The 8,105-nt window shown below is 25.5% G+C and overlaps 3 protein-coding genes across 3 annotated transcripts; all 3 read left to right on the top strand.

Annotated features, from left to right (window-relative positions):
• The first annotated feature begins 2,212 nt into the window (after positions 1–2,212).
• Positions 2,213–3,202, top strand: LOC135953631 (adenosine 5'-monophosphoramidase HINT3-like). Its single transcript, XM_065503591.1, has 3 exons — positions 2,213–2,659; positions 2,718–2,911; positions 2,971–3,202. The coding sequence occupies exons 1-3, from the start codon at positions 2,335–2,337 to the stop codon at positions 3,007–3,009; spliced, it is 558 nt and encodes a 185-aa protein (XP_065359663.1). The 5' UTR covers positions 2,213–2,334; the 3' UTR covers positions 3,010–3,202.
• Positions 3,203–4,110: 908 nt separating this feature from the next.
• LOC135955929 (adenosine 5'-monophosphoramidase HINT3-like) lies at positions 4,111–4,721 on the top strand. The gene is made up of 3 exons (XM_065506355.1): positions 4,111–4,314; positions 4,372–4,565; positions 4,622–4,721. The coding sequence occupies exons 1-3, from the start codon at positions 4,131–4,133 to the stop codon at positions 4,658–4,660; spliced, it is 417 nt and encodes a 138-aa protein (XP_065362427.1). The 5' UTR covers positions 4,111–4,130; the 3' UTR covers positions 4,661–4,721.
• A 1,419-nt stretch (positions 4,722–6,140) lies between these two features.
• Positions 6,141–7,267, top strand: LOC135955260 (uncharacterized). Its single transcript, XM_065505594.1, has 3 exons — positions 6,141–6,342; positions 6,781–6,918; positions 6,988–7,267. The coding sequence occupies exons 1-3, from the start codon at positions 6,172–6,174 to the stop codon at positions 7,075–7,077; spliced, it is 399 nt and encodes a 132-aa protein (XP_065361666.1). The 5' UTR covers positions 6,141–6,171; the 3' UTR covers positions 7,078–7,267.
• The last annotated feature ends 838 nt before the right edge of the window (positions 7,268–8,105 follow it).

The following is an 8,105-nucleotide window of genomic DNA, read 5'->3' as shown; positions in this document are numbered from 1 at the left end:
AAGGTAAAATGAGTAAGAAGAATATGTAAATTATAAAGTAAAAAAAATGTATACATTACGCGTAAAATGTCTTTATTTGTAAATATTACACGTAAAATGAATTTATTTTTCAGATATCAATAGCAAATTTTATTGTTTTTTCATAGAAACTCTTGATTGACAGTTAAATGAGTGATGAAAGTGTAAAATAAGTGAAGGAATATAAAAATAAAAGTAGATAAATATAAATGTTACACGTCAAATGTTTTTATTTAAGAATTCAAATGCTAATTTTATTATTTTTTATATTTTCATCATAAGGAAAACATACAAAAAGTACGTAAATAATAAAGTAAATGTAAATATTAGATAGTAAAGAAATAAAATGTACTTTTAAATTTCTAAAGGTATTTTCAGACTACAATACTGAATATTAATCCAAAACTCATGTAACATAATTAGAGTTGTCTAATCGGTTTTCGAATTATTCGATAAACCCGGTTTTTACAAAAAGACGGTTTTCGACAAAATCGAATATTTTTGTTTATTTTCAGATTTTATGCACATTTAATTTTTTGATTTTTTAAATATGACTTTTCGAATTATTCGAAAATCGGTTTTTTGTATACATACTACATATGTCGAATATTTGATAACTCTAATCATAATACAATTTAAAAAATCGGTTTTCAAATATGTAATACAAATGATTTTTTCATTTACAGTCGGTATTTAAAAATCGATTAAAACAATTCAAAAACATTTTATTTGACAAACAAAAATAAAAAGAGATAATAAAACAATAATGATTAAAGAAACATTTTAATAAAGACATTTAAATTTGTAAGACATTCGTGTAAACAACCGTATGATTTAAACAATATTTTAATTTTGAAATGCATTTATACTCAGTATTGTAATATGCTATGCCCCATATTCATAAAAAAAATTAAATTTAAACAATGTTTTAAAGCTAAATTTCCATACAAAATTTGATTTTAAAACTTTGTTTAAATTTAAAAATTGTTTATGAAATCTTATTAAAAATTAAATTATAATCTAATTAATTTTTTAAGTAAATGAAGGTAAATTTAAATAGAACTGCACAAAGGCTATAAAAAAGATATAAAGGTTTAATCCAAAAAAATAAATGGAGATAAAATTATAGAAAATTATAATTGTTTCTTCCTTCAGCGAATACCACAAATGCTACTAAAAGTGAGTGCTAAATTTAAGGAATTTAGCACATATTTCTCCTTTAATTTGAGTAAATAAGACATTATGTTTATAAAACTCAAGTTATTAAGCAATACCCAACATTTGATTTGTTTGTTATTTAAATGTAACGGCTGTTTTAATAAAATGATAACATTATTCATCTCAAACTGATAACCCGAAAAGATGACACTGACAATAGCCTAAAGTTGTTTGTGCTGTAAACCATTAATGACAAACGAGTACCCCAAGAATACGCCTTGGAGTACCCGTTACTACATATACAGTAAATAAATACTATTATATTTTTGTTTTTGTTGTTGTTAAATATAATTTGTATTTGTTTAAAAAAATGCTATAAACAGTAACAACTGTAAATTACAACTTTATTGAAAATATTAAGCAGTCAACAAAAAAATTTGTTTACATTTTTAGTAACAAAAAAATATGATTGTAAAGAGTAAGTCAATTGGTGTGATTGATTAAAAATTGACACGTATTTTATTTATACTTATTAATATTCAGAAGTCGATCACAACGGCTTAAGCCACTTTTAAAAAAAGAACAAAGGAAGCAATCAAAATAAACTGATCTTGAATCATTGTAAATTCTTTAATATAAACCTTAATTATATTTAAAATTTACGTATAACAAATTAATACTAAATGTAATTTTGATTTACTAATTTTAGGTATTTATTATACCTACCTTCACTTTGATTTGTCTTTAAACATATTTGTCTCAATTGATTGCAATTAATTTATTTTACCCTGTTCTTAAGGTGTTTGAGGATACCGCATTGGCGGATTAAACAAATATTAAAAAATTTTAAAAACCTAAAAATCCCCTTTGACTTTTCTTTCCTAACATCAATGATTAGAACTGGTGTAACAAAACCAACTAAACTTTATAATCTATGATCCCAATCAACTATTTTTTGTTTTGCATATAGAGCCTAATCTTTATGTATAATACTTACTAATAAAACAAATACTATTATTAATTCCTTACTAAATAATAATTACAATTTTCTCGAATCCAATTAACCGACTATCCACATTATTTCCACAACACTAATAGTTTCTACCAAATTTTGTTATCATTTCCAATAGATTAGAATACAAGTATCAAAAAACAAGAATGAAATCAAAACAATTAAAAGTAGTAGACCTTAAAAGTGTCAAAAGCAAGAAAACCAAGAAATTTTTGTGCTTTGGTCTAATTGGTTTGGCTATAATCCTGCTGCTGGTAGCATACGCTTCAACTGCCACAACAAATACAATGACCCGTTGTATATTCTGTGATATTGTGGCCGGAAAATCACCCAACACGAAAATTGAACTTGAAACCGAAGAATATGTGATTTTTAAAGATATTAAACCAGCATCGACTTATCATTTTCTGTGCGTAACTAAACAGCACATAGAAAGTCTTAAGGCCATGACCAAAGAAGATATACCACTAGGTAAGTAAATTCAATGTAATAGTAAACTTTAAATAAAAACGTTTTCTTTTTTATTTAGTCAATCGCATGGAAGAGGGTTTAAAGGGTTTTTTAAAATCCCAGGACATAGACATGAATGATGCATTATTTGGCTTCCATATGCCACCCTTTATAAGTGTCAAACATTTGCATATGCATGGCATAGCACCACGTTCGAATATGTCTTGGACGAATAGTTTTATGTTTAAACCTTCATCGTATTGGTTTAAAACGGTAAGTTTTATTTAGGATTTTTACAGAGAATATCTATAAATTATTTTCTATTTTTTTAGGTTGAGGAAGCTAGACAGTATTTGGAAAATAAATCATAAAATTTACAACTTCCAATTCGTGTTGAAATTTCTATTACAAAATTATTGGTTTTAGGTACAAATTTATATTAATTAGCTAGCAATATTTTTTCACTCATACATATTCAATTGTGTAAATTGTAGGTATATTTTTGTTGTATAATTTTAATAATAAATGCAAAATGCAATAAATTTAATTAAAATAATAAAATAAGTTTTCTTATTTTGTGGTTTTGTTTAGTATAAAGTAATGACGTCACAAAACAGATGATAAGAATGCCGACATAAAATGAAATAAACAATAGAGTACCGCTACTTTACAATTATACGTACCAAGGCAAATTTATTTATTAGATACGCCTTGATACGTACGTATTGCAATTGCACATCTGACAACTTTTAGAAAAACTATAAGTATTTCCGAACTCTATGGACATCAGTACAACAGAATTACTATATTAAAACTCCTGTATAATTTTGGTGTAGTACAGTGTAATTAACTTATTTAAATAAAGTGATTGTTTAATACATACATTAACCGACATAAATAGATTTGTAAATGTTAATCATATAAATAAAATGATGCAGAAATCAAGTGGAAAACCATTACTATGTGGTAAACAGTTTTTGAAAAGATAGGTATCAATATCATTATTAGATAGCTTTAGTCAAGCAGGAATGAGTAGGTAAATTGATTTAACTTTTTTTATGATTTACCTTTCATTTGATATGCATATTGTCTGTAAGCAAATCTTTGTATTCGATATACATATAAATTTAAAGCCACGCCCATTCGGAAGTAGCCGTCGCCGATAATTATTGTTTATTACTGTTATCGTTAATGTAATGTTTTTCACCCAGATTTGAACGTTTTCGTGTTAGGTAGTTGCTTTTGCTTACTTTTTATTGTTGGGTAATTATTTTCAATAGATTCGAAGAATAAAGAAATACCTACATAGCAAGGTATATTTAATACATCTTGCTACATAGTATACCTATATATGTATAAGTATATACCTATACATTAATATAATACAACAAATATCTACAATACTAGATAACAAAGGTACTTTGTTTGATAATAGACCTTAAAAGCAAAACCAAGAAATTTTTCTAACGCCTAAGCTGTCACAAACAAAACAATGGCCGGTTGTATATTCTGTAATATTGTGGCCGGAAAATCACCCAACACCAAAATCGAAGTTGAAACCGAAGAATATGTGATTTTTAAAGATATTAAACCAGTATCGACTTACCATTATCTGTGCGTAACTAAACGGCACATAAGAAGTATAGAGGCCATGACCAAAAAGGATATACCATTAGGTAATTATAGTTAAAAAGACAATAGTACATAATTAAACAAATTTCTTCTTTTTTTAGTCAATCGTATGGAAGAGGGTTTAAATGAATTTTTTAAATCCCAAAATATTGACTTCAGTGAGGCTTTAATCGGCTTCCATTTGCCGCCCAATATAAGTGTCAATCATTTGCATATGCACGGTATAGCACCACATTCGAAAATGTCTAGGCAGAACAGTTTTTTGTTTAAAATTCCTTCGAGTTGGTTTAAAACGGTGAGTTGTTTTTGTAAAGAAGTTCTTAAAGAAACTATTATATTTAATTTTTCTAGGTTGAAGAAACTAGACAGTATTTGGTAAACATATCCTAAAATTTACAGCTTCCAACGATAAATATAAACAACTTTTTAAATTATTGGTCTAAGGTACAAATTTTATTTTATTTATCTTATTCTATTATGTAAAAATGGTTTAATTTTGTTGTGTTTTTTAAATAACAAAAAAAATAACAAAATGAAAGTGCAATAAATTAGAATTAAAACAAAATAAAAACATTTGTTTTGTATACATACAGTAATGACGTCACAATAACAAAAGAATATACGAATGCCGACACAAAATGAAATAAACAATAGAGTACCGTTACTTTATGAATATATTGCAATTATATACATCTGGCAACTATTTTTGTTTTTTCAGGAAATTTTGACATTTCCGCCTTTTTGCTGTTTAGTTATTTTTTGTTTGCAATCAAATCGGTTTAGTTTTTCTTTGTGGTTTTAAAATAAAAAAAGTTTTTAATAAGAATATACAAAAATTGAACTTGTGTACAATAATTTATTTAAATAGGTATAAGTGTTTAAACAATACTTAAATATGGCTTGTGCGTAAAAAAAGAAACAAATCTGTGGAAAGTGAAAAAGATAGTTGCACCATTGTTGGTTTTTAAGAGATTATTTAATATTTAAATAATTTGAAATAAATTAATAAAAACTGTAATAATATAGTAAAAGATGTAAAATAACGTAAATTGTATTGTGAAGTAAAGTGTGTTTACGAAGAAAAGTATTTTTATAAACATTTACTGATGATCTTGAAACTAGCAGCAATGAGAAGGTAAGTCTATTTTTGTAAGGATTTGTGTGCATTAGAATATCTATCAACTTCGTCATTAGATGTAACTTTATATCGAATGTAATTTTTCTTATTGATACAGCTTTGTTTTTAATTTCAATTAAAAATAATAATTTTATTCCCGCAATCAAAAATTGTATGTCTTGAGTAACAAAATATTTATTTTGATAGATATCCCACTCCTAAGCGACCAAATAGGTCTTCAAGTAAAATATCTAAGCTTTATTTTAAGAAAAAAAGGGCCCATTTTTTAAAAAAGTCAAAAAAGTTTTTGATTTCGGAAAAAATATTAAAAAAATTTTATTTTTTTTAAAAATAGTTTTTTCGAAAGATTGAAGAAACAGCTATCTAAGTTATTTGGAACACATTTTGCTAAGAACAATAGGTAATAAGATACATGGATGAGAAAAAACACCAGAGTTCCGACCGATCTTGTTGAAAAATTGTGTTTGAGTTATAACCTTCATCCCGATCGGAAGACATTGATTTCAAAAGTTGGTTAACTTGACATGAAATGTTCCATATATTTATATACAAAGCATTAATACCTATAATCAATCTAATCAACCCCCAAAAATGTTACGTTATCTGACATTTATGTCAATTTGACAGTTGTCGTTATTAAACAACCCTTACTACATAAAAATACCGTTAGGACAAACACATGTTACTCGTAAACGCTTTTTCTGTCTTTGACACTTCAGTTAGAAACTTCATCGTCCTGCGTAAACAACAAAACAAACTAATAATGTGGCAAAATAAACAACAATTTGCTATTTTCACAAATCTAATATTTATATTGGTGCAATTTTTAAGTGAAATTTCCTGTCTGCAAGAAAAGGGTACCGATGGCAAACCCTTGGCCAAAGCAGCAACATTTCATTTTCCCGAATATGCCTACAAGGAAACTAGTAAAAATGTATGTAGGTCACTTTTAAATGGAAAATTATTGATTTTCTATACATACAAACCGTAAATAATAATTAAAGTTTCTTTTAATATAATAATTATTTATGCTTAAGGTCTTTTTTATAAAAATATTTAATTTTTATTTCAATATTTCGCTACATCAATGTGTAGCATCTTCAGGAAAAAACTAACTTTAATATTTTTTGTTTGTATGTTTAAAATTTTCATATACTTTTTTAAATGACAAATATTTTGAAATAACAAAAACAACATTTTTTCCTGAAGATGCTACACATTGATGTAGCGAAATATTGAAATAAAAATTAAATATTTTTATAAAAAAGACCTTAAGCATAAATAATTATTATATTAAAATAAATTTAAAAGGTCAAATAAAATTAAATAACTATTAATTAAAGTTTCTTTATTATATGATAATACAAAAAAGGAACTAACATACCATGATTTCGAGGTTACCTGTGAGCATCATGTAGCCTGTGAAAATCTAGAGGGTGTTAAACGAAAGGCCTGTGTTAGACGTTGTATATCATACTCCTGCTATCAGGATATTTATTCATTCGATGAGGTGTGTATTTATTGAAATTAAATTTTTAATAACTTTATTTTATCCGCTATTTTGTTTGTTTTGAGCCAGCTGGAAGAAGGTGAAATTGATGTACGCCTTAATTCATTTAAGGGCTGTGTCATTCAAAGATCCGGCAATACAAATCGCCGTGCCACCTAGCATAGGGCTTTACGTTTACAATTCGATGAGTTTCTGCACGAGTTGCATTGGAAATTTTCAAATTTACTTAAACATTTTACATAGGAAGCAGTATTAATTGTTATTATTTCCTTCATTATGATTTTAATGTAATGTATAAGAACATGGAAATGATATCCATAGAGAAAAGTATTAATTTATAGATCAGTATATAAATATAAATGTGAGGTACCATTAATAATATAGCAATCAAACAGAAAATGTAACGGAAAAGTATTTTTCTTAGAGTAGAAGATGAAAAAAAAAAATAACTTTTTATAAAATATATACTTACTTAGTATTAAAATATATATGTATGTATATTTTCTTTGATCTTTATAAATACTTACAAAGTACATCAACTAACACGTTCCGAAGTTATGACAAATTCAGCATATCTTACTTTTTACAAAATTTCTCAAAAGGTGTAACAGTAGAACGCTGTGATATATTAGATTGTTCCTATTTATAATCATTTTCTATTAATTATTTTAATAAAATTTTCTGAAACATTATAACATAATGCTAACCCATAATGCATTTACAAGAAAAAATTCTCCTAACAAATTACTAAGTAGAACATTCCTTAATTGATTATAATACCTATACAAGAAGTCTAACTTTTGTAAATCTTTTTAACGTTTAATTAATTTTTTTCAATAGCAAATTTTATGTAAAATTATTGACTTTTTAAAAATTGTTTATTTTATGAAAAATATTTAAATTTTTTGTAAAAAATTTATACTTTTTTGTAAAATTGCAAATTTTTTTTTAATTGTTGATTTTTAAAAATTTTAATGTTTTTGTAAAATTGTTTTTTTTTTATAAAATTGTCGATTTTTTGTAAAATTTTTATTTAATATTTAAGCGTTGATTTACATCAAAAGAATTTTACCCATCTATTTTTCAAGTTTTAAAAATTTAAATGTTTTTGTAAAATTTGTAATTTTTTGACAAATCGTCGTTTTTTTTTTTGCCAAGTTTATGTTCTTTTTTATGAAATTGTCGAT

This window comes from Calliphora vicina, chromosome 3 (assembly GCF_958450345.1).
Source record: "Calliphora vicina chromosome 3, idCalVici1.1, whole genome shotgun sequence".
In the NCBI taxonomy this organism is placed as follows: Eukaryota; Metazoa; Arthropoda; class Insecta; order Diptera; family Calliphoridae; genus Calliphora; species Calliphora vicina.
Note: the sequence above shows the minus strand (reverse complement) of the source record. Positions and strands in the feature narration are given on the sequence as shown.